This window comes from Giraffa tippelskirchi, chromosome 6, assembly GCF_054371585.1.
Source record: "Giraffa tippelskirchi isolate mGirTip1 chromosome 6, T2T-mGirTip1v1.2.pri, whole genome shotgun sequence".
NCBI classification, from domain to species: Eukaryota; Metazoa; Chordata; class Mammalia; order Artiodactyla; family Giraffidae; genus Giraffa; species Giraffa tippelskirchi.
In genome coordinates, this window is record NC_137280.1 from 97,954,281 (window position 1) to 97,978,946 (window position 24,666).

At 38.3% G+C, this 24,666-nt stretch overlaps 1 protein-coding gene across 15 annotated transcripts in view; it reads right to left on the reverse strand.

Moving 5' to 3' along the window:
* Positions 1–2,714: 2,714 nt before the first annotated feature.
* The window catches only part of RAD50 (RAD50 double strand break repair protein), a 259,106-nt gene continuing 237,154 nt past the window's right edge, over positions 2,715–24,666 (reverse strand). For 6 of the 15 annotated variants that reach the window (XR_014056630.1, XR_014056633.1, XR_014056631.1 and 3 more), the window contains 4 exons: positions 7,332–7,417; positions 6,641–6,787; positions 4,468–4,601; positions 2,715–3,068 (listed from right to left, as the gene is read on the reverse strand). Coding sequence is in view for 9 of the 15 variants with exons in the window: in XM_081500071.1 (XP_081356197.1) it covers positions 2,882–3,068; positions 4,468–4,601; positions 6,645–6,787; positions 7,332–7,417 (550 nt within the window). In the remaining 6 variants the exon portion in view is untranslated. Of the gene's footprint in view, positions 3,069–4,394; positions 4,602–6,640; positions 6,788–7,331; positions 7,418–24,666 lie in introns of those variants that run through there. The other 9 variants (XM_081500071.1, XM_081500072.1, XM_081500077.1 and 6 more) reach the window with 3 other exon arrangements.

Genomic DNA, 24,666 nt, shown 5'->3' on the forward strand with positions numbered 1-24,666 from the left:
AATTGATTTGTTCTCTCTTAATTTATGAATTCTTGGATGTGTACTGAGTGAGAATTGGTCTGCTGTTCTTTCCTCATGGTACCGCTGTTGATATCATGCTAGCCTGGCTAATACAGCGATTTTAGTTTTTCCTTTTTTTAAAATTAATTTATTTAATTGGAGGCTAATTATTTTACAATATTGTAGTGGTCCTTGCCATACATTGACATGAATCAACCATGGGTGTACATGTATTCCCCCCATCCCCCAGCGCACTAGCCCTGAGCACCCTGTCGCATGCATTGAACCTGGACTGGCGATCTGTTTCACATATGATAATATACATGTTTCATGGCTATTCTCTCAAATCATCCCACCCTCGCCTTCTCCCACAGAGTCCAAAAGTCTGTCCTTTACATCCGTGTCTCTTTTGCTATCTTGTATATAGGGTCATCGTTACCATCTTTCTAAATTCCATATATATGCGTTAATATACTGTATTGTTTTTCTTTCTGACTTACTTGGTATAATAGGCTCCAGTTTCATCCACCTCATTAGAACTGATTCAGGTGCATTCTTTTTAATAGCTGAGTAATATTCCATTGTGTATATGTACCACAGCTTTCTTATCCATTTGTCTGCTGATGGACATCTAGGTTGCTTCCATGTCCTGGCTATTGTAGACAGTGCTGTGATGAACACTGGGGTACACGTGTCTCTCTCAGTTCTGGTTTCCTTGGTGTGTATGCCCAGCAGTGGGATTGCTGGGTTGTATGGCAGTTCTATTTCTAGTTTTTAAGTTATCTCCACAGTGTTCTCCCTAGTGGCTGTACTAGTTTGCATTCCCACCAACAATGTAAGAGGGTTCCCTTTTCTCCACACTCTCTCCAGCATTTATTGCTTGTAGACTTTTTGATAGCAGCCATTCTGATTGGTGTGAGACAGTACCTCTTTGTGGTTTTGATTTGCATTTCTTTCAATTTTAGTTTTTCAGAGTTAATTGGGATGACTGAACATAGTCAGTGACAAGAAGCATGTGGCTGGAGTGGTAGTTCTACTGCTTGGCCCTTTCCTCCAGGAATTAAGTGAGGGTCTGGACCAGACTTCCTCAAACAAGGTTCTTTATGTGAACCATAGAACACAGAAAATGATGAGTAACCTTTTTCAGTTTTCTCAAGGTAGTAGATAATCACTATCAGATGCACAGAAATTGGTTATATACAGTGGATACTGTATTAGTTCCTATTGCTGCTGTAACAAATTAGCACAAATTTAGCAGCTTAAAACAAGTATTATTCTCTTACATAACTCTGAAGGCCAAAAGTCCAAAAATCAGTTTAATGGACTGAAAGTGAGGTGTCAGCAGGGATGGTTCCTTTTGGAGGTTCTGAGAGAAGAATCTGTTTGCCTTTCAGCTTCTGTGGTTGCCTATATTTCTTGGTTCATAGCTGTTCCTCCACCTTCAAAGTGCATCACTCCAGTCTCTGCATCTCTCAATACAGTACCTTCTCCTCTTCTGCCATCCATTCTCTCTGCCCTCTCCTTACTAGGATACTCATAATTACATTCAGCCCACCAGGATCATTTCCCCATTTTAATCATATTTACAAAGTCCCTTTTGCCATATTATTAGGTAACATTCACAGGTTCCTGAGATTAGAACCTCAGTATCTTCAGAGGCCATTATTCAGCCTATCACAGATAGCTTAAAACCTTAGGGCTTAATTCTTTTCTAGACCCGTGTTGAAAAAGGCTGTCTGTATCATATGCTCATTAGATTTGCAGATGACACAAAAGTGATGATTGTGCCATGTGACTGACAGACTCTGAAAGTCTAATTCAAAAGTGCATGATTTGGTAGCACTCTTGTGGCATGCTTGTGAAAGGCTTCAAATTGTCAGCTGGCAATTCCAGGGGAAGGGTATGATTGGGCTCTTATTAGAAACAACATCTGGAATGAAAACGAGGCCCGCTTTTCCAGGTCTGCTTGGATCCCATCAGGAGCAAGTCTTGACTTTGAGCAAGCCCTGCTTCCTTTGCACATCAGAGCTGCACACTGGGAGAGCAATCGGGACACACGGTAAGGCCAAGCTGATAAAACAGCACAGACATATGGGAAAGTTACAGACTCCTCTAAGAAGGCAGGTCAGGCCCCCCAGGGAGGAGGAGGCCTTGCTCTTGGGCAGAGCTTTCCAGAAATGGATGTGCACAGTGGGGAACTTCCTGTCTCCAGACAGCCCAGGTTTGGAGGACTACCTGGTAGGGATATGTGGGGAGGGAATAGAGTGGGCACTGAAATTAAATTACTTATGATTCCTTTCAAACTCTGAAGCCCCCATTTGACTACTGCAAATTTTAGTTGCAGAAACTGAGGCCCCAAGAGGGAGAGGTCACTTACTTAGATTTATAAAGAGCAGAGCCACATATTAATAATCATTTCTTTCATCTTCAGATATTAATATTGATAACTCAGTTTTTAAAACCACATCCAACAAACTAAATTTAGAGGTGAGTCTTAACTACAGTTTGGGCATTTAAAAAAAAAGTGTTTCCATGCAGAGACCTGCTTCTCACTAATGCTTTGAGAAGTGAACGTTTAGTAAGAAGCTTCAGGTCCCATACACTCATTCATTAGTGCTAGGGAGGGAAGCAGGGAAGCTGAGCATATCTTCGTTGCTGTTGAAGCTTGTCCAGGGCTGCCTGGAGGGGAATGAAGTTCAGAGAATAGGCCCAAATTTCATGTGAAACACTTTTAATGATTTTTGAACCTCTCAGACATTAAAAACTCTAGACACAAGGTTCATTTGAAAGAACATTTTCACACTGACTCAATACCAGAAATAAGCAGTTGCCAGAGGACCAGTGTTTTTAAAGTATGTAAGTAAGTCTTGAATGTTTGTTTTTAATGAACATAAGATCCTAGGGAACTAACACTGCATGTCACAATCTCTGAGCACTGCTCAATGTTCTTCTTAATCCTGTAGAATTTCTCCACATATTCAGAACGCCCTAGGAGCTCCACAAAATCTTCATCATGAGTGATTACCAGAAGCTGGAAGTTACGCTGTTGTGAGCGACTTTTTATTATCCTGAAACAATATAACATTTTATTACTAAGGAACATACATAACTCTTTATTTGCAAAAGCCATTGAGAACCCAGTCAGACATGTAAAGTGTGTGCTGTGTGTGATGACCAGGCTTTTCCTGTGTCGTGTGAGTATCAGGGCCTCTGACAGCCCTGCAGGAAGTGGCAGGGGGGAGGGGTGGGGTGGATCCAGGCCTTCAGGCAAGCCAGGTAGCAGTCTCATCTCCTCGCCAGACAGTGGGGATGCGTGGCCTGACTTTTCACTGAGGTCTGGCTTAAAGACTGGTGAGAATACATGATGGTGAGAATACATGATGAACTAGTTTTATTCTTAGGTAGAAATGTTTTATTGCATTTTCCTTAATAATTATGCCACTCAACTTTAGGAGTCTGACTTATTCCTGGGGTTTTCTTGACCTGATAGTATTAGTTTTCTCTGGAACAGACTACAGGCAAGGGGAATAACACTGTGAGCCCCACTGCCTTCTTAGGAGCTGGGTCTACTTAGAATTCTGCCACCACCAGTCACTAGATGCATCACTGGTATGACACACAGGGGGCCTGAGTGGGTGTACTGAGAACATTTCTGCTTGTTATCTATATGCTGAGGTTAACTAGTTATGAGTCTGAGACTTAAGACTTTTTATTTTAACTAACCATTTATTTATCCCTTGCCTGGAGCTGGATGCACTTAGGTTTCACAAGCACCAACCTTACTTGTGGGTCACACGGGACTACTGAGAGAGATGGCTGGAGACAGCTGGCTCTGGGGCCACTCAAGTCTCCTATCACAGGACACATTCTCTCTGCTAGGAAGAGTCTGTCTGGAGCGAAGAGTCCCCAGAAGAGCTTCTCTACCTCATGGAGACTGCCCTTCCTCTGCTGGCACCATGCAGAAGCAAGGGCTCTCTATCCCTAGAGCCTGCACCACCCCACCGGTGAACTGTGATAAACGTGTCTGCAGTTTTACCCTCTGGATTCTACTTCACCACTAATATACTTTTTGAGTAAGAGCTGTCATTCCTCATAGATGCTGACACATGTGAGAAGCTAGGGAGATAGTTTAAAACACTGTCACCACCTAGAAATGCTTTAGTGGAGCATGCTAACTCCTGTATAAGACACATGGGCCCCTCTGGTGGGTTTACAGGAAAACCAAACCAATCCAGGAAACCCTCACCGTGAACACTCTTGGGGAGATGTAGGATGTGTCTGGGGCATCTGTTCACCAGGTAGGTCTTTTTTTAAGCATCTGAAAAATTACTATCAAGGTAAAGCCTAAGGTCTGGTAAAACCAATTTCCCCAAGGAGGACACATCTACAGAGGATTTTCACCCATAGAATTCTCTTAATCTTTCTTTAAAAACAATCATAACTTGGACCCAAATTTGAAATACTTACTCAACCAGAGCATGTGCAAGAGATTCAATGTTTTCTCGGTCAAGATTTGTCGTTGGCTCATCCAAAGCAAGTATGCCACAGTTTAAGCAGAATGTTTCTGCCAGGGCTAGGCGAATGATGAGTGAGGCTAATACCTGGAAAAAAATTGCCAGAACTCAGCTGCACTGCACATGTTTCTCATTCACCAGAGGAAAACAGGCAGACCTGGCACAATGTCTTTCGAAGGGAAAGGTGGGGCAATGTCACAGGATCACTGACCTCAGGTGTACATCATTAAAATGCCACACCAACACCTCACGTCAGCTATATATAACAAAGTTTCCAATTACAGACATGCAGTTAACACTTATCTAACATTACTGACAATTTTAATAGTGGTATAAGATTAACGACCTTAAAAATTCATAATCTGGCTATTTTCCTGATGATGTTTGTCAGAAAATGGATATAATACATTTTCCAGAGCCTCACAGACACCTTTTCTCTTGCAGACATCTTTAAATCTCTCTGTTCTGTGGAACCAAAGTGGCACCATTGCTCTAACCCAAACTTAAAATGTTTGTGTGTATGATTCTGAGAAGAAGGGAGAGGAAAAGGATGAGTACAGAAGTATGGTTTTATTTAAGCTTGACTGTAGAAAATCCAAGCAACCAAAACTATGAGGAACTTCTGTGGTTAATAGAAACCTAATACTAAGACTGCCACTGAAGCCATCTGAGGGTACAAGGGACACAGAATTAAGAGGGAAGGACTAGTTTAGGAAGTATACACTACTTTGTGTGTGAGCTGTGATGTCCCCTCCACCTCCAGATTTGTGAGCAAAGGTGCATCAGTGAGTGAGTTAGTGATCTCAGAGTAGTTTAGAGCTTTTGTTTGATGCACAGGGCAGGCTGGCAGATTGAAGATGCCAGGGCTTCCCCTATCACCCACTCAGAGTGGAGCATTTGTCTGTGCTGTCACTCAACACCAAGGAAACATTAGCACTAATTTTTATAATTTGGAGTAGCTACAGGAAATACGCTTTTGTTCAGAAAGTATTTTTAATCCAAACAGACATGTTTTCAACTGAAGGGATATTGATTATAGATCACAAATTTGTCATTTTTGCAGTCTGATTAAGATAATAATCTGCAGATGCCTTATAAATTGGTATCAGCTGTCGGGGTTGACAAAAATATATGCATCGACTGTCTTTAAAAAATTGCAAACTTTTTATGTGAATAACTCAGATGATGTTAGCATCCATTTACAGAACTATAAAATTTATTACGAATCAGGGGTCCAGAGGTAATAGTGATAATATTCTGCTTCTAATCTGCAAAGGAGGAAGATCAAAAATCTAGAACATTTTGGGGACAAACCAGTGCATACTACCAAGAACCCAGCATTGTTCCCCAAGGATGCAGGTCCCACTTTCCCAACTTTCTGAAATGTTATTTCCTCTGTGCTCTATATATCCAACCTAGGCTTCCTCCCAGACCCCCTGCAGAGCTAGGTGGCCTGGCCCAGCACTGAGTCCCTGTGGTGGTGGGGGCCGAGGTGCCTGTGGGTTTCACAGCCTTTGACTCTAGTAGACCCTGCTTTCAGATGGTCCCCACGCCCCAAGGCTAGGCTGGGAGTGGTGGTGGGGACTCAGTCCTACGGTGAGCCTGCCTTCTCTATCAGACTCTTAGTTACTGTAATGCCTCATCTGGCTGAATCTAGGGTCTGGTTTGCTAATACTGTATGTCACTGATTCTAAAATATACCCTTCCTTATCCTTTGACTTCTCTGAAATCAAGATCCATCTTAGAATTACTATTGAATTTTTTTCTTTGTTGGTGGCACATAAATTAGTATGGATCTACAACTGATGATCAAATAACCTTCTTCTCATAAGGAATGCCATGAAATAACGAATGGCCTTCAGCTTTTTGCTCTACATTTAGGCTATCCTGTGAGACTGTTTCAGACCCTTCTTCTAAAAGCCTACTTTATATAATGTTGCCGGTAATGCTGGTTAGAATTGAGAGTATAATGAGAGTAACTGAGCCTGGTTCACTTCATGTGGCAGCAATGATGCTATAAGGAGCTTCCCACCATTCAAGGGCACCTTGGGTGCTTCCTCTGCACTGACAATCATTTCTCTTTGTCCATTTTCTGTGTACAAGTGGTTTTATGTTTGTGAAGATACCTGCCTTTTGTCCGGCGCTGCAACGCCCTCTCATATCCAAGGCTGTGTCTCCCTTTAGCATCACCACTCGGTAGTTGTAATTCCTCCTTTTATCAGAAGCTGATACATTTTCATCGGCATCTGATCGAATTTCTATGTACTCAATATCTGATACAGAAAGAAGAAGATTTTAGGAACCTATACTCTGCAGCCTTTTGTCATTTGCAAACCTTATCAAAGAACGTTATAAGCAACATGAGAGGCTGACATTCCCAGGGGAAACACTGGGTGGTTTGGAAACTTCCCTGGTTATGAGGATTCCTGGTCAGAAGCAACCAGATACCCAACCAACCCTCAGTCTCAGCTGTGCCCTTTTCTTAGTTCCTCTATTAAGAATTTCCTCCTAATGGTTTTCTTCTTCTTATCTCATTTCAGCTTATCCCTATCTGCACTTCAACAGAACCTATTATGTCATCAGCTAAATGTAATGTGTACCATAGCCAAATTTGTAAGTCCTGTCAGGCTTTGGAATAGAAAACTTTGCATTTTTTTCTTGCCACAAGATATTGTCAAGATAAGAATTCTTAGAAAATCTGAAAGAGATGTTCAGAAAGGGGTCTAGAGGCAATACTGGCATGATGAGAGGTCGTATGAAGCAAGAGCTTGACACAGGGCTTTAGAAAGAGCATTCATGTTACACCATGTTAATTACCTTGTCCACGATAGGTACTTCGCCAAAGGTCACGAATAATTTTGTTGATTTCTTCCATTTTCATACTGTGAAATTTCATTATTGCTCTGGAAAAAAAATCCACTGGTAAAGATAACATAATATTTAACTGGAATGGGTTGCCATTTCCTCCTCCAGGGAATCTTCCCAACCCAGGGATCGAACCCGGGTCTTCTGTGTTGCAGGCAGATTCTTTACCATCTGAGCCACCAGGGAAGACCAATATATTTAACAGTATGTATTAAAAATATACAAAATGTTTAATAATATATATAGTAAGTAACATCATAACAATGAGATAACTTCCCCCATATTAATAATAAAAGTAGAATATAGTAAGAGCTAGAAAAAATAAACGGAACCAAAACCTTGCCATTGGCTAGTATTGCGAACTGTCAGGCACATATAACTCCAGCACTCCAGGGTCCTTATCCTCCACTTTCTCTCTCTAGCTCAAACCCTGGTCTCCTGCATTGCAGGCAAATTTTAACCATCTGAGTCACCAGGGAAGCTCCATGATAAAACAAACATTCCCTTAAATGCTTAAATACTGTGAAAACTTCTGAAAACAGTTTTTTACAAGACTTTTCCTTAGGTTTAACAGAAGCGCTGTTTCCACTGATACCAACTGGTTATATAGGAAGCTCTGCTGAACGGATGACAGTGAGTTAAAGAGGGGATAGAAGGTGTACAGGGTCCCTTAATCCACAGGAAAATGGGTGAGTCTGTGGAACTGCTGCCTTTTTTCTCTTCTATTTTATTACAGTTTACCAAAGTCAACCTCTGAAGCTGCTTTTGTCTCTCAAATCTGTGAGCTTTTTACCAACCAGAAGTGCTTGTTCAGAGAGGATGATACAGAGGCTTAAAGTGACCTGAACTTCAAAATTTTATTTTCCCTTCCTAGTTAAAGATTCAGAAATCCTAACTCCAAATATGTGCGTTAACTTTCTTTGATCATGGCGCCCCTCTACCCCCCACAACACTCTTGAAATACTAGTAGTTTTGAAATACCAAAAAGAAAAGAAATGTCTGTAAAAACAAAAGTAGCCTGTCAAAATCTAACATCGTTTTTACTATAGTCACCTTTCGCCAAAAAGCCCTTGGGTTCTTTGGAAGTGGGTTTATGAATTAATAAATGTTGCAACAGTCACAAAAAGGCAAACATCACTGCCATCACCATACAAAGGATGTGAGGCGGACATACTTCCATTTGCAAGTCTCTTATCTGATATATACAAAAAAAGAAACTGAACGTAATGCTACTGCCTCTGCAGAATCATTTCATGATCTTCTGGTTTACCAGCAAAAGAGAAAGAAATGACTCAACATAAATACATTTTAAATATCAGATGAAGGATTTTAAGTATAAAGCCTGGAAAAAAACCATATTCTGCCTGTTGATGAGAATGCAACAAGTCTCTATTTTTTACTTTTATGCATTTATCTCAGATTTTACACTTCTTTCAAAAGGACAGAGACACAACTTCTAAGTATTTGTTTAAAACCAAGAAAACCTCAGAGAATGTTCTTGAGACGAATCATCTGATCCTTAGCTTTATACATTATGATCTTGATTCTTCAAATGACTTTTAAAAAATGTCATCTTTCCATTCAAGTTAAAAATCGTCCATAATTAACATAAATAAGCACTCTCAACGTGGAGAACAAGCTCCAGGTGGGGCACACGTGTCCAAGATGCATACGTATAGTCTACCCTATGGCTCCCTGGGACATCAGAGGTGGTGCATCCTCACCCATGTGTAGGTCTGCTGAGAGAAAAAACTCTAGTCCTTAGGGTAGTCCACACTCACCAATGAGTGTGGCAGACAGAGCTGATGTCAACAGTAGTTGGAACATTCACTTTGTATCTTGCGTGCATGCTCAGTCACTCACTCATATCTGAGTGAGTGGCTCTGTGGCTCCATGGACTGTAGCCCGCAAGGCTCCTTTGTCCGTGGGATTCACCAGGCATGGGTGAATTCACTGGAGTGGGTTGCCATTTCCTACTCCAGGGGCTCCTCCCGACTCAGGGGTCGAACCAGCGTCTCCTGCATTGACAGGCGGATTCTTTTACCACTGAGCCTCATGGGAATCCCACTTTGTATCTTCTCTCTCTGCTAATACGGAGTTTATAGCCTCTCTGTGCAATGATTACAGTAACTACATGGGTTCAATCCCTGGTCAGGGAATTAAGATCCCACAAGCCAGGCGACACAGCCAAAATGAAGAAAAGAAATGGAAAGGTATCCCTATGTTCATGATTGGAAGAATTAATACTGTTAAAATGTCAATACTACTCAAAGCCATGTATGTAATACAATGCAATCCTTATCAAAATTCCAATGGCATTTTTTTATAGAAATAGAAAAAACACTCCTGAAACTTACATGGAACTACAAAAGACCTCAAATAGCCAAGCAAACCTGAGAAAGAACAACAAAGCAATGGTATTGTATTTCCTGATTCCAAGTTATACTAAAGCTATAGTAATTAAAAGAGTATTGTATTCCCATAGACAATTAACCTATGACAAAGGAGGCATGAATATACAATGGATAAAAGAGTCTCTTTAATAAGTGGTGCTGGGAAAGATGGACAGCTGCATGTAAAAGAATGAAATCAGAACATTCTCTAACACCACACACAAAAGTAAACTCGAAATGGGTTAAAGACCTAAAGATAAGACTGGACACTGTCTAATTCCTAGGGGAAAAACACAGGCAAAACACACTTTAAATTGCAGCAGTATCGCTTTGGATCCATCTCCTAGAGTAATGAAAATTAAAAACAAAAGGGACCTAATTAAACCTAAAAGCTCTTGCAGAGCAAAGGAAATGATAAGATGAAAAGACAACCCACAGAATGGGAGAAAATATCTGCAAAAGAAGCAACCAACAAGGAATTAATCTCCAAAATATACCAACAGCTTACACAGCCCCAAAAAAGAAAAAGACAACCCTTCAAAAAATTGGCAGAAGATCTAAACAGACATTTCTCAAAAGAAGATATACAGATGACCAAAACACACATGAAAAGATCCTCAACACCTCAAAGAAATGCAAATCAAAACTACAATGAGGTATCACCTCAAATCAGTCAGAATGGCCATCACCAACCACTACAATATTGTAAAGTAATTAGCCTCCATTTAAAATAAATTTATAAAAAAAAATAAATAAATTGAAATATATTCCAAGATTGTATGCAAGGGAAAAAATAATAACTATATAGTGTTAAAAAAAAAAAGTCTACAAACAATAAATGCAAGAGAGAGTGCAGAGAAAAGCAAACTTTCCTATATTGTTGGTGGGAATGTAAATTGGTATGACCATTATGGAGAACCGTATGGAATTTCCTTTAAGAACTAAAAACAGAACTACCATATGATCCAGCAATCCCACTCCTGGGCATATATCCAGAGAAAAACAACTTGAAAAGATATATGCACCCTAATGTTCACTGCAGCACTGTTGATAATAGCCAAGACACGGAAACAACCTAGATGTCCATCAACAGATAAAGAAGATGTGGCACATATATATAATGGAATATTATTCAGTCATTAAAAGAACAAAATAATGCCATTTGCAGCAACATGGATGACCTAGAGATTTTCATGCTAAGGTGAAATAAGCCAGACAAAGAAAGACAAAGATCATATGATATTGTTTATATGTGGAATCTGAAGGAAAAAAAAGCAGATTAAACTTATTTAAAAAACAGAAATAGACCCACAGACACAGAAAACAAACTTATAGTTACCAAAGGGGGAAGAAGGGAGGAGAGGGATACATTAGGAGGTTGGGATTTAACATATACACACTACTATACATAAAACAGATAACCAATAAGGACCTACTGTATTGGCACAGGGAATTATACTCAATATTTTGTAATAACCTATAAGGAAAAAGAATCTATAAAATAATATATACATATATATGTATAACTGAATCACTGTGCTGTACATCTGAAACTAACATGACATTGTAAATCAAGTATATTGATACTTCAATATAAAGAGAGACTTAAAAAAAAACTAGTATGGCAGTGGCATAAAAATACAAATAGACCAACAGAACATAATCAACAGCCCAGAAATTAACCCAGACACATACAGTAAACTAATATTTGACAAGGGAACCAAAACCACTCAGTGGAGAAAAGACAGTCTCTTCAGTATGGTGTTGGGAAAACTGGATACTCACATGTAAAAGAATGCAACTGGATCCCTATTTTAATCACTCATAAAATGAGCTCTAAGTGAATCAAAGGCTTAAATGTAAAACCCGAAAGTATGAAACTCCCAGAAGAAAGTTCCTTGACATGGGTCTTGGTAATGATTTTTAGAAATCACACCTAAAGCACAAACAACAACAGCAACAAAAACAAGTGGGGGACTACATTAAACTAAAAAGTTTCTGCACAGCTAAAGAAACAACAAAGTGAAAAGACAACTATGGGATGGGAAAAAATATTTGAAAGCCATGTATTTGTTAAGGAGTTAATATCCAAAATATATAAAGAACTCATACAACCTGGAAAAAAAAACAACTCAATTTAAAAATGGACAAAGGACCTTAATAGACATTTTTCCAAAGAACATACACAAATGGCCACAAGGTACATGAAAAAGATGCTAATAATCATTAGAGAAATGCAGATTAAAACCACAATGAAAGAGCACCTCATACCTCTTAGAACATCCATCACCAACAAAACATAACAAATGACGGCATAGATGTGGAGAAAAGAAAACCCTAGCGCACTGTTGGTAGGATACACTGTAAACTGGTACAGCCACTGCAGGAAACAGTATAGAGTCCTAAAAAAATTAAAACAAGAAGTAACATATAATCTAGTAATTCCACTTTGGGGAATATATCCAAAGGAAAGGAAAACACTAACTTGAAAAGTTATCTGCACCCCCCTCCCCCATTCACAGCAGCATTGTTCACAATAGCTAAGACACAGAAACAACCTAAGTGTCTATCATGGAATGAATGGATAAAGATGTGAGATATATATCAATATATTATATCTATACACACACATTTACACATATAATGGAACATTATTCAGCCATAAAAAACAAAGAAGTCCTACCATTTGGAACAATGCTGGATGGACCTTGAAGGCATGTTAAAAGAAGTCAGTCAGAGAGAAAAAGACAAATACTGTAAGATCTCACTTACATGTGGAATTTAATTTCTGCTTATAAATATGTACTAGGTACGTAATATACAATATGTTAACTATACTTAACACTGCTGTCTGGCATAAGAAAGCTAGGAGAGTAGATCCTAAGAGTTCTCATCATAAGAACATTTTTTTTCCTTTTTATCTATATGAGATGATGGATGTTAACTAAACCTACTTTAGTAACCTTCATAATATGTGTATATCGAACCATCATGCCATACACCTTAAACATATACAGTGATGTATGTTAACTATTTCTCAATAAAATAAAACAGAAGCTGGGGAGAAAACTGAGATTTAATCAAATTAGTAATGTTCTCAAGATAGAGAAAAATGGGATACTAACAGCCCTTGAATATAATCAAAATTCTTTGAACAGGCAGTCAAATGCCATCTGTAAAGCCATCAGGCTCAGATAGTTTTATAAGTGAATGTTTTCATATCTTCAAGGTACACCTAGTTCCAAAGTATGTAAATACTACATAGCAAGGAGAAACGCAAGTTAAAAAAAAAAAAAAAAGGATAGGCTTATTTGGCTTACAAATACAGATACAAACATTCTAAGTAATACCAGATTTAGGGCTGAGAATATTAAAAACAGTGTATTACAACCAAATAGTGTTTATCTCAAGAACCCAAGAACAGTACAACAGATAATTAAGATAATTCACTTCATTAAAAGATTGCAAGCAAAAATTATCTAAATAGATGTCAAAAAGTATGTTAGAATACTGAGTTTTGATAAAAACTAAATACAGAGAAATATAAATTTTTCTTAATTAGACAAGATGACTACCAGAAAGCCATAGCAAGCATCAAACTTACTGTTAAAATATACAAAAGTGTTCCTCTTAAAGCTAAGAACAAGAGAAAGAGAACTCTTATTACTGCTACTCTAAAATAACGTCCTGGAGATCCCTAACAATGGAGCAAGACAATAAAGAGAAATGAAGACTAAATGAGGGGAACAAAAATAACAACTTATTATTGTTTCTGCAGATGATGTAACTATACACTCAGAAAACCTCAGAAATCAACTGACAAACTATTAAGACTGATAAGGTAGTCAGAAATAAACATACATCACCGTAGCAAAATTCAATATGGAATATAATAGAAAAATGGATCCTATTCATGATGGCAATAAAAACTAAGAAATACCAGGAGAAAAAAGGTACAGAATCTAGATGAAAAAGCTATAATACTTTACAACAGAACAAAACAAACAAAAACAAAACCATCCTGAATAAACACATTACAGGGCTCCAATGGGAGATTCAATATTGCAAACACTTTCCCTCAAGTAATCCGTAAATTAAATGCAATCCAAACAAAACTCCCAACAAGATTAAATAATTTTTTAAATAAAACCCACAAGATGACTCTAAAGCTCATATATGAGAGATAATGCCAATGAATAAAATCATAGTAGAGGACAAGAATAAAAAGTAAACCAACTATATACAGAACTTTATAACTGACATTTCAAGACAATGGGAAAGGTTTTAATAGTGCTTGGAAGAGGAAAAAATTAAAATTATATCACTGTCTTTTATCAAATTTCAAATAAAGTCCAAATAAAAGATTAAAAATAAATAAGACTGTTAAAACATTTTTGTAATCTTAGCATTGGGAAGGCCCTTGTAATTGAGAAATCATACATTAAAAGACCAAAGATTTATTGACCTAAGAACTAAGCTACAAATAATACCATCAAGAAAGCTAATGGACAAATGACAAACTAGGAAAAACTCCTTGCACTGTATGTGAAAAGGATTAATATCCAGAATCTATTTTAAAATAGTAATACAAATCACTTAGAAAAAGACAACCTAATAAAAAACTTGGCAAAGAGATATGACTGGACAATTCCTGGAGAAGAAATACAGCCAACATATGAAAAGACATTTAACCTCACTATTAAACAGGGAGATGTAAAGTGAGAATATTTTATGTGTAAGACTCAAAAATTTTAAGTTGATAATATGTAAAGCAGACATAAAGAAATGTCATACATTTAAGTAGGTACTTTCATACACTACTGGCAGAAACAAACTTTGTGCTTTTGGAAGGCAATGTGGCACTAACAAGTTAAAAATGTACATACCCTCTGAGCCAGTAGCTCTATTTCTAAGTAGCCATCTTTCTGATATATCTGCACAAGTGTACAAAGACATACATTGCAGCATTATCTGCAGCAGCAGACACTTAAAAGCTTCCTAATATGTCTATCAGTGGTCAAATAAAGTAGGTAACATCCATCTTATAGAATATTATGCAGACATTAAAAATAATGAGGTATTTACATATACAAATATAAGTTTTGTCACATGGTAAAGTGAAAAAAGAAATATCTACAGTGTGATAGTATTCACACAAAGCAAAAGATATAGGTATGTGTACATACACGCAAAAGCACTGTGAAGAAAATGAAAATGTCTCACCAGTGTAATTCTACTGAAGTGTTGAATAAATGTCAGAGCCTGGCAAGGAAATTTCAAGTCCCAATCTGAACCGTGTTCTGTAATTTGCAGAATAATGGTGTGGAGGAAATAGAAATATCTGTAATACAAGGCTGAATGGGTTAAGTGGTACAAAATATGATGTACAAAGGAAGAAAAAATTATAGCACTTGTATGTTACAGGTAATTAACACTTAAGAATGACCTTGAAGGTCTATGACATCTAGTAAACTTATCATTCTGCTTAGGCAAAGATATAAATTTCATGGGCTGGAAACTATTGTGGGTAAGTGGTCATCGGGCTAGCTGCATCAGCCCCACCTGTGCCTGGAGTGTGCATGTCACTCAGTTAAACGCATATAATACTGACGCATGTTAAGTGTATGTTTTGTGAAAAAAGATTTCCCAAAATAAAATGAAAAGTTCTAAGATCTAAGAAAACAGTGACTTATAAATCAATCTTATATTGAAATATTCTTGGTAATCTGAAAGATTTTCTTGAAAATCTCAGTAACAATCTATTACATTTTATAAGGACATAGGATGAGTTTAGTGGTATTTAAATTCTAGTGATCCATGAAAGTCGTAAAATGTGATCCTCAGAGATGACAAAGGCCTAGCATATTTACTGTTTGAAAGGGGGCACAATGAGGCCAAAAGACAAAACGACACATACAGGTGAAATTATTCCATATGATACTATATGGGTAGTTGTTCTTCAGTCGTGTCCAGCTCTTTGCGATCCCATGGACTGCAGCATGCCAGGCTACATGGGTAGTTACATGTCATTAAACATTTGTTTAATCGCACAGAATGTAGAACACCATGAGTGAACCCAAATGTGAACTACAGATTTTGGTGAGTATGATGTTCAAATGTACCACTCTGGTAAGGGATGACTATGGGATAGGCTATGGTCAGGGAAGGGTGGAGACAGAGGTATATGGGAAATCTCTACTTCCTGCTCAATTTTACTGTGAACCTAAAACTGCTCAAAAAATAGTCTATTGAGAGAGAGAGAGAAAGGGGTATGAACTAATGTAGTGTATAGAGCTGTTTTCATACATGTCTCTCTTCCTTCTTCACACAGACAACTCTTTGAATGCCAAGCTGACTGTCCTGTCTGTCAGCACCCCTTTGCACTACGGCTTCTGCCCCAGCAATTTCTAGATGATTTTCCTTTTTGTTCTAAGCTGTCAAACTGTCTCCACTCTTAGGCCTTTAATAAAAAGCTTCTGCAAGCCTTTGAGTTATCTACTTTCTAAGTACACATGGGTTCTAGCTTGATGTCACAAATGAAGCATGTTAGGCATCCCCAGGACAGTAGTTCAGAGTTTTTGCTGCTGCTCTCTGGCCACTTTTAAAATCATCACAGGACTTGGTCATTAGCAGAGAACTGAATGCCTGAAATGGAGTGGTCAGAAAATAAGTAGACTAAAACCTCACCTGCCAGACAAACACCTTTTCAAATGTTACACCTTTCATATTTAAGCCATCTCCAGGGCTCCAACTACTGAGGAAAGTTAGTTACCATTTTGCTATTCAAAATCAGAAATGCGTGTACAATGGCAAATTTTGAACTGGATATCACCATAACTCAAGCTATTTCAGTAAATATTAAAGGGGCCAAATATGAGCCTTCCTAATAAAAGCAGTAGGAAAGATTATACTTACAAAGACTTTTTCCAACAATACTATTCTCATCCTCGCACATAAAATTGTACCAAACAGAGGAGGAAATGGCAACCCACTCCAGTATTTTTTTTTTTAATTAAGAAGTTGAAATTTTTTTTATTAAACTGTTTCTTATTCTCCTGAAAGGCTGTTGCTTCACTGTATAAAAATAGCACCAGCAAACACAGTATATTGCAAAATTAAGATAGTAAGATTCTTTACTGGATGCTATACAACAAACAGACTTTTCTCTCCTGCCAGTTATTCCTAGTGGGAAGATCATTTTGACCCAAATCCAGGGATGGCTGTAAGCAAGTTACAAAATTATATAAGGCTTAAGATAACCATGTTATCCTTGAATTACATAACTTTTATAACTAGTTTTACTACAGATAATTTCAGGAATTCTGAATATTGTAACTGGAGCCTAGCCTAAAAATCACAGGGTGCTGTCAAAAGATGCACAGTGTTTATCTGAGGCCATTAGGAAGTTAAGGGGTATTTTCTTCAGGAAACATTGTTACAAGTAGTTTCTTTCCCTAAAAGTTGCTTTTTAAATACATATCCACCCCTACTTTTAAGACAACCATGCTAGATTAAGTTTTTTCAAACTAGTTTATTTAGGGGTTCCATTTTCACTCAATAGATTTTATGTATTTCTCATATGCTTCTTCACTCATTAGTTCCCCACTCAGGTATTTTTGCCTGGAGAATTCCATAGACAGAAGAGCCTGCTGGGCTACACTTCATAGAGTTGCAAAGAGTTGGACACGATTGAGCAACTTTCACTTTGCTTCGCTTCACTTTCTGAGATATACAGGATGCCAGAAAACTGGCTAAGATCAATTTTGTTGTTCATTATTATATTGAATACTCTTCCCTACCGTAGTTACCACGAGAACTTCCTGTCTTCCTACATATAGGTCAGTGGAAGCCCTCTAGTATAAGGGAGATGATATGATGAGTATCACATTCTACTGAGTATTGTGTTCCAAACTAGTAGTGATTTTTATTACTTAGCAGAATTTAAAATCCCTAACTTGCCAATCTTAAGCTGCACATTTAAAAGAAAAATGTCTTTTTCTAGATAAACTCTTTAAGACTATTAAACTAATTTCCTAAAACCCTTGAAATTATTGAACTGCTGTAATTTCCTTTGACCAGACTCCCAAATATCAGCTTTTAAAATTCAGGTAATGGGTCAACCACTATTGCTATAATGGTTGATAAATATTTGGTTAAAAAAACCTGCAAGTCATTGTGGAATGCCACTAGCTATCATTGGGTTTTATAATCTACTTGTTTGATGCTATGGGGGCTGATGTGAACTGTGCTGTATCTAAGATAAGAATGAGAATGACAGCCATGAGGTGAGTCCTGCATCAAGCCCGCATTGAGTGTAAGAAGCCGGGTTCTGAAGAGACTCAAAGAGACTTGGCTGCCTTGGATTAAAACTTACATGTTTCCACTGAGTCTCAGAAGAAGTATGACTTAATATTCAACATCCCACATTTGGGGGAAAATGACAGTGTAACATTTTGGCGATAGGGCAGAACAGTGTACTTTGAATGATATATTCCAAAATCACTTAATTTTAATTGATGGCTTCTTTTAAGGGAGTGGGATAAGGGATAGTAAATTCTAAATAATGGATGTTTTCCCCTTGTTGAGTGTGTCTCTGACCATTGGTAATGCTGACAATCAGTGATGGTTTTAGATGATTACTAATAACAGATGGTAATCAGCTTTTCTTGAAAATGCACTGTTAATTTCCTGTGTTATCTTAAATAGATAGATGAATGCAACAATTACGATGACTGCATGCTTCTAAGAGGTGAAACAATGAGGGAAATTTTGGAGCTTACTTTCTTCTTCTAGGTGAGAAGGCAAATTTAAGGCTCCTAGTATAAACCTTAAGACGAGTTGCAAGCATAAGCCCACAAACACTCAATTTTGGGGAAATCTGTACCACTTCTTTTCTTCTCATTTAGAAGAATCCATCTTATTACCAGACAACAGAACTCAGTAAACAGCCTGACTTTGTTTGCTAGGCAAGCCTAAATTGCTGGGAAGCACCCCTGTACCTCCCCAACCCCACAAGCTCCCACATATGCCCTCACTCTGCTCAGTGTGATGCCTCTATGATTGAGGCTCTTTCCTCTACTGAAACGCCCTTCATTATTCATGGCCCAGGTCAATATAGACTGTGGACCACCTACCATGGTCTCTCCTGCTGAGCGGTTACAACTTTACAGGAAGAACAGAGTATATTTCTATCTCCCCAGAGTCTGCCCAGAGAGAACAGAACAGGGATTTTTTTTCAATGAACAGGTGCCTCACTGAGGGAATTTTTGTTCCTGCTGTCAGTGCTCTCAGGGTCTTGCAGGGTTAGCTGGAGAGCTCCCAGGTACAGTTTTCCATTCAGTTAACACCTATGAAACCCCAGGTCTGCAAGTCAGTATACTAAGAGGAAGAGCTCCTTTGTAGCAGAATTATGTACACTTGGCTCTTAAGTCCCTTCTAGTTAGCCCTCATTTTTCTGCTACTCTTCACAACAGAATTTTTTTTTTTCAAATAGTTTACTGTACTCACTGTCTTCATTTCTTACCACCTACTGTCTCCTCATTCAACTCTAAGGCTTCAATTCCAACCATGCCACTGAGCTTGTTCCCAAAGTCATGAACATTCTCCATTTTATCAAATCAAGGGTCACTTCTTAGTCCTTATCGCATTTGACCTCTCAATAACATTAGATTCCTGAAATAATTTTTTTCCTTGGTTTTCAAGCTACCATGCTTTTAATTTTTTTTTTTCCTTCTTCATCAGCTACTTCTTCACTCCATTGCTAAACATGAGTTTTAGGACCCTTCCCATCTCTATCCGCAGTTATTCCATATGTAATCTCATTCCATGGCTTTAAATACTACATACATGCTGATAATTCCTAAATGTATAGCTTTCCCTTGAACTCTAGACTCTAAATTATAGATCCAACTGCCTGCCTGACATCTCTACTCAAAGTCCACCTCAAACTTCAGGTGTCCAAAACACTTTCTCCTCCCCAATCCTGCCCATTTCAGGGAGTGGCAATTTGCTTCCCCAACATCCTATTGCTCATGAAAAAATATGTAGCATCAGTCTTCCTTTTTTCCCTCCCTATCCTCCCCTACATTCAGTTCAGAAGCAAGGCCTGTCAATTCTATTTCCAAAACAAAAATTGAGCCCATCTACTTCTCTCCATTTCCACTGCTACCATCCTAGTTCAGTCCACCACTCTCTCCTGGGTGCCTCCACAATCCATTCTCCACACAGCAACAAGTGTGAATTCTTCCAACTATGAATCAGGTTATACTACCTCCCTGCTTCAAACAGTCCAGTGACTTCTCATCACACTTAGAATAAAATCGAACTATTAACCAAGGCTGCAAGGCATGGCATGCTCTGGGAACCATTCCCCTCTGATCTGATTCCCCTGCTCACTGTACCCAGCCACGCTTGCCTTCTTCCTGTTCCTTGAACACCTCATGTTTGTATTGGTCTTAGGGCCTCTGCATCAGTTATCTCTCCATCTGGAATGCCTGCATCTCCGCTTTTTGCATATCTTGCATGAATCACATTCCAGCTTAAATGTCACATTCTCAAAAAAGAGCCTGCCCTAAGAAAAGGCCTAAGAAGTAGCCCCTCAGTTATTCCCATCATTATGGTTAATTTTCACCATTTACGGATTTATCTCTGAACTTTGTTTCTTCATCTCTACATACTTAGTATACAATATCTAAACAGTACCAAACGTACAAGCACTCAAATCTTAATTGAACAAAATCCTAATGCCCATGACAAGATATATTTTGCACATACATATATACACAGTTTGCTGAGGAGGTATAAAATATATAAATTGACTTGTGGTTCTTAACCAGGATGTATGAGTTAAGTAAAAGGAAAATTTTAATATAAATATTAGTTTTTTAAAGGTTAAAAAAGGGGGAGGGCAGTGGTAGCAGCACACAGCATAGTGGGAATAGAAAGGCCTTAGTTCTGAGATCTAATTTCATCTCTACCATTTAGCTGGGTAATTTTGGACCGTCTACTTGATCTCTCTGATGAATATTTGCTCTTTACAGGTCTATACTAGTAGTTCAGTCGCTCAGTTGTGACTGACTGCAACCTCATGGACTGCAGCATGCCAGGCTTCCCTGTCCATCACCAACTCCCAAAGCTTGCTCAAACACTTCAAGTCCAATGAGTTGGTGATGCCATCCAACCATCTCATCCTCTGTCATCCCCTTCTCCTCTTGCCTTCAATCTTTCCCAGCATCAGGGTCTTTTCCAATGAGTCAGTTCTTTGCATCAGGTGGCCAAAGTACTGGCGCTTCATTCAGCTTCAGCATCAGTCCTTCCAATGAATAGTCAGAACCGATTTCCTTTAGGATTGACTGGTTTGATCTCCTTGCAGTTCAAGGGACTCTCAAGAGTCTCCTCTAACACCACTGTTAAAAAGCATCAATTCTTTGGTGCTCAGCTTTCTTTATGGTCCAACTTTCCCATCCATACATGACTACTGGAAAAACTATAGCTTGACTATACAGACCTTTGTCGGCAAAGTATTGTCTCTGCTTTATAATATGCTGGCTAGGTTGGTCACAGCTTTTCTTCCAAGGAGCAAGCGTCTTATAAGTTTATGGCTGCAGTCACCATCTGTGGTGATTTTGGAACCCAAGAAAATAAAGGCTGTCAAGGTTTCCATTGTTTCCCCATCTACTTGCCATGAAGTGATGGCGTTCTGCCATTAAGGGTGTTATCATCTGCATATCTAAGGTTATTGACATTTCTCCCGGCAATCTTGATTCCAGCTTGTGCTTCATCCAGCCTGGCATTTTGCATGATATATTCGACACAGAAGTTAAATAAACAGGGTGACAATATACAGCCTTGACATACTCCTTGCCCAATTTGGAACCAGTCCATTGTTCCATGGCCGGTTCTAACTGTTGCTTCTTGACTTGCATACAGATTTCTCAGGAGGTAAAGTGTTCTGGTATTCCCATCTCTTTAAGAATTTTCCAGTTTGTCAAGATCAAATTCAATTAAATTATGGCTAACACAGATGACAGCACCCATATGGCAGAAAGCGAAGAGGAACTAAAGAGCCTCTTGATGAAAGTGAAAGAAGAGAGTGAAAAAGCTGGTTTAAAACTCAACATTCAAAAAACAAAGACCATGGCATCTGGTCCCATCACTTCATGGCAAATAGATGGAGAAACAATGGAAACAGTGACAGACTATTTTCTTGGGCTCCAAAATCACTGCAGATGGTGACTGCAGCCATGAAATTAAAAGACGCTTGCTCCTTGGAAGAAAAGCTATGACCAACCTAGACAGCATATTAAAAAGCAGAGACATTACTTGGCCAATAAAGGTCTGTAGAGTCAAAGGTATGATTTTTCCAGTAGTCAGGTATCGATGTGAGAGTTGGACTATAAAGAAAGCTCAGCACTGAAGAATTGATGCTTTTGAACTGTGGTGGTGTTGAAGACTCTTGAGAGTTCCTTGGACTGCAAGGAGATCCAACCAGTCCATCCTAAAGGAGATCAGTCCTGAATATTCACTGGAATGACTGATGTTGAAGCTGAAACTCCAATACTTTGGCCACCTGATGGGAAGAACTAACTGGAAAAGACCCTGATGCTGGGAAAGATTGAAGACAGGAGAAGGGGACGACAGAGGGTGAGATGGTTGGATGGCATCACCAACTCCACAGATATGAGTTTGAGCAGGCTCCAGGAGTTGGCGATGGACAGGGAAGCCTGGCATGCTGCAGTCACAGAGTCAGACACGACTGAGCAACTGAACAACACATGTTAAGTATTTAATTATTATTAGTATCTCCTCTGCACAGCTCCTGCCTGAGCAATTTAGTCTTAAAGCACGTTTAGATAGAAACAACAGAAACCTACACTTTCTTGGTCAAGTTCCTTAGTGCCCTTAAGAAATAGAGAATTTAACAATATACATGCAAGACTGTAACATGACAAAGAGAGCTGGACTAAACGGCCTGTGAGCTTCCCTTTTAATTCTGACTCTACAATGACTGCTATAATGGACTTAAAAAAAAATTTCCGTTTTATAGATAAGAAAACTGAAGCTCAGGGTATTTAAATAACTTGTTAAATGTCAAGTCAGATTCAGATAGTCTCTAGAGACTAGAGATAATACTTTTAACAACAAATTATGGATTTTTTTCAGGCCTCGAAAAGGTACAGTGTATCAACTTTTATACAAACAGTTCATGCTGTTTAAGACTCAGCTTAATTTTTTCATCAAAACCAAGTTAAGTTATCCTATTCTGTACACATTTTTACTGATAAAAATCTGTTTTGATTTTTGTCTCTTCAAGTAAACTTGCCAGTAAGGATTGGGTTTTCTATTCCTTAGCACTCAATAAATGTTCAGAACGTTTACCACATACACAGGCATCAGCTGTTAAAGAACTCAAAAAGTAATAAGCCTTCTAAAGGTATATATGCCTATAGCTGGATATACTAAAAAGAATTACGGAAGTGTTTTTAAAAAAGACAAATGTTGTATATGTAATAGTCTACCAGGCAAGGACTCTTTAATAATGTCCTGCATTTGCTCTTATTTCAGAACATGAAATCTCAACAACTTAAACTGCTGGATCTAAAAATCTAGGGGAGATTTCAATATTTGAAGATGTTAAAAACAAAAGTTCCTACTTGGTACAGACATACATATCCATGAGCCTTTCTGAACCCAGGGAGCATTGTAATGTTGGCTTATTTGCTCACTGAGAATGAGGACAAAAGATGTGTTCCTTCATTATAGAAGCCGAACTTAATCCAACAAAAACCTTACTAGTATTTATTTTTAAAAATGACTAACATAATTGGCTCAGTTCCAGTTTTCGCTTATCTTAAAAGACTATGTACTCTCCAAAACCTGTACATGCCAGAGTTATAGCAAAGTGATTCTGGGGCCACCCTTGCTAACGTCATGAACTAAAAGAATCCTCATACTGAAAAGTGGGGTCTTCCTGTCCTCCTGAGCCTTGTGGTCTGGTTCCCAATGCTGAGGCTAGTCTGTCCACTCGGCTCTTTCCAGAGGAAGCCTTAAAACATAAGAGATTCTATCGAGGAGGATATATTCCTTTTTAGAAAACAGTAACAAACAAAATCTAAGGTAACCGATCATTCTCTTGATAAAATACTTAGAAATGCTAGACAGATTTAGAACAAAAATTATTTTACAGTATAGCTGAGTTTATAGAAAAGGCAACTCTCTATGTGGTGGAAACAAAGAACTAAAAACCAGAATGGTCAGTGTGTGATATGATAACTGCAGCTGAATTTAGTTATTATTTTCATAACCCAGGGTTTAGGTATTCTCACCTAGGACAGAAAATGAGGTATAGGGCCCAAGTGAGGCAAAGAGACGTGATTCCCAACATAAAGGCTGAGACTCTTGAACAGTAACTTCAGTGAAAAAGTGGAAAATTAATAAGCTGAGAGTTCAAAGTCCTGGGCAAATCCCTTCCAAGAGTTTAAGGTCCTTTATTATACCACCAGTGTAGTTCAGGAACTCCCAAATTGAAAAAATTAACATAAAAACTAGACTCAGACCAGTGTTAGCCCTAGAGTGTCTAACAGATAACAAAACAACTATGTGGAAGGACATCCACATAAAAAAGTCACAGGAGCGCTTCATAGAGGAAAAAAAAAAACCACCACTAAAGCTGAGTTTACAATTAAATACTACATGAAACCCAAGAAATAATTCCCTAGAGCTAGAGTCAGCACACAATATAATAGAAATAGACTCCTAAAAATTTGAAATAAAAAAATGACTGTGAAAAAGAATATAATCTATATTTAAAATGAATGAAGACATACAAGAAGGAATCAAAACACTAAGGAAAAAATACATTATGAAAAATAAAAATTTCTGAAAATGAGTAAAAT